The 2,094-nt window shown below is 37.6% G+C and overlaps 1 protein-coding gene across 1 annotated transcript; it reads left to right on the plus strand.

Moving 5' to 3' along the window:
- The first annotated feature begins 412 nt into the window (after nucleotides 1–412).
- On the plus strand, nucleotides 413–1,860 carry LOC106385640 (protein FANTASTIC FOUR 4-like). Its single transcript, XM_013825546.3, has one exon. It carries the CDS (start codon nucleotides 746–748, stop codon nucleotides 1,589–1,591), a length of 846 nt encoding a protein of 281 aa, XP_013681000.1. The 5' UTR covers nucleotides 413–745; the 3' UTR covers nucleotides 1,592–1,860.
- Nucleotides 1,861–2,094: the final 234 nt, after the last annotated feature.

Raw genomic sequence — 2,094 nt, forward strand, 5'->3', positions numbered from 1 at the left:
TTAACCGAGAAGCTCCACCCCAATCCCGCAGTATTGTGTTCATTGCTCCACGCTGCATCCGATCGACAGAGGGCCACTGAGTCGGCGTCGATCAGGAAAGTCTCTTTCACTTCTTTGTTTTTGTGGGTGGCCTCTTTCTGGCCACATCACATGCACGAGGATCGATGCTTCCTGCCTGACTCGATCATATCTTTTGTTTTTGCTATTTAAGTGATAAAACTATGATTGACCGAGCTTCCTTCATTTATACAATTGCATTCCTTACTAAATTATCAAAAAAAAAGACAGGAATAAATATTTCCTGTGTATATTACAAATATGGAATTGTACAATGGCCCTATTCTTATTCCTTCACCTTTTATAGTATTGATATTCTCATATAAATAATGTGGCATAAATAGTTTTTCATTTTTATTCAAGTGGGTAGTGTGGAAAAGCTATTTATCCACCACCCTCTCTCTCTCCATACCAAACAATTCTTTCTATTTTTTCTTTACTTTTTGTTGTTGTAAAAAGTAACTTTTAGGCACTACAAATTAACACCATCTCCCTCTCCTTATCCCTCAAATCCATCTCCAAAGCCTCTCCTACTTCTCTCTCTCTCTCTCTCTCTCTCTCTCTCTCTCTCTCTCTCTCTCTCTCTCTCTCTCTCTCTCTCTCTCTCTCTCTCTCTCTCTCTCTGCTTCCTTGTTTTCATATAACAACAAAAACTCTTACAAAAATCTTCTTACAAAACTCTTAAGCCATGGCAACTGTTGTATACCAAGGGTTTCAGTCTCATTTTGAGTCTCAACACTTTGAGCCAAGAGCTCTAAGACTTAGACTCTCTTCTCCCAACAATTTTCACTCATCCACACCTCTCAAATCCCATTTCCTAGACTCATCCATCACTCCACAAGACAATATTTCTACCACTAAAGCTACCTCTAAGACAGAAAGTTGGAGCTTCCTCGAGTCCATCTCAAACTCGAGCTCTGATGACAAAGACAAGAAGACATTATTACCACCCTACGTTCATACTCCATCTTCTCGTAGAACTCTCAGTGATGAGAGCTTAGCATTGTGCACTGAAAGCCTCGGTAGCGAGACGGGCTCTGATGTCAGTAACGATCAAGATTTGTTCTCGGTTACATCCGAGTTACAAACCACTGAAACTAGAACAACGACAACGAGAACATCACGACAAGCTAGGAAGAGGAACATGATGGCTTCTCTTCCACCTCCTTTGACGAGTATGAGAGGTCTTAATGGCATTCAAGTCAAGTCTCACCGTGAGAATGGAAGATTGGTAATGACGGCCATGAAACCTCTGCCCCGCAATAGATGCTTACAGGACCGAAGTAATGGCTGCGTCCGACTAGCCATCTTGATTGATTCTAATGGCCATATAGAGACAGAGACCAGAGAAGGAGAAGAAGAAACAGTTGAGATAATGAGAGAGAGCGAAGAAGAGATTCCACAATACGAGGAAGAAGAAGAAGTTGAAGTGAAGGTTATCAAGAACACTCAAAGATCAAATAGGTGTCATGAAGGTGATCTAGAAAACAAAGGATTTCTAAATTGGGAATCTTTCTGTGTTGCCACTTCCTAATTAAAGAATTTTTCTGAACTCCCTGTGATCACAGTTTCACAAACTTTTTCTAATGCATTGTGTTTTTGTTTTTGTATAATTAACAACCTTTTTTATCACTCTCTATGTTTAGAGATGGTATTAAATACTGGTTTACCGACAGAAGGCCTTGATTGTTAATTTTATTTTGTCAACGACCTTGGTTACTGATTTAATATGTAACTATTTGAGGTTGTTTTACAGTATGTTAATATATGGTGTTCATATTAAAAAAATGGTTTGTCAACTAACTTGTAAATTCCATGTGTAATAAAGATATAACAAAACCCAAATAATAGTTGTTATGTTTTTTTACTATATGATACTTATATTAAATAAGGAAAATAATACACCAAAAAAAAAATCAGGTAATGAGATTACCCAGAAAACAAAGTTAGAGAGATTTACACAAAACCCAAACATTAAAGATTAAGGAAAGCGAAAACCAAATAGTAGTTACTTAATTTGGTGAATCTCATAAAATG

Source organism: Brassica napus, chromosome C3 (genome assembly GCF_020379485.1).
Source record: "Brassica napus cultivar Da-Ae chromosome C3, Da-Ae, whole genome shotgun sequence".
NCBI classification, from domain to species: domain Eukaryota; kingdom Viridiplantae; phylum Streptophyta; class Magnoliopsida; order Brassicales; family Brassicaceae; genus Brassica; species Brassica napus.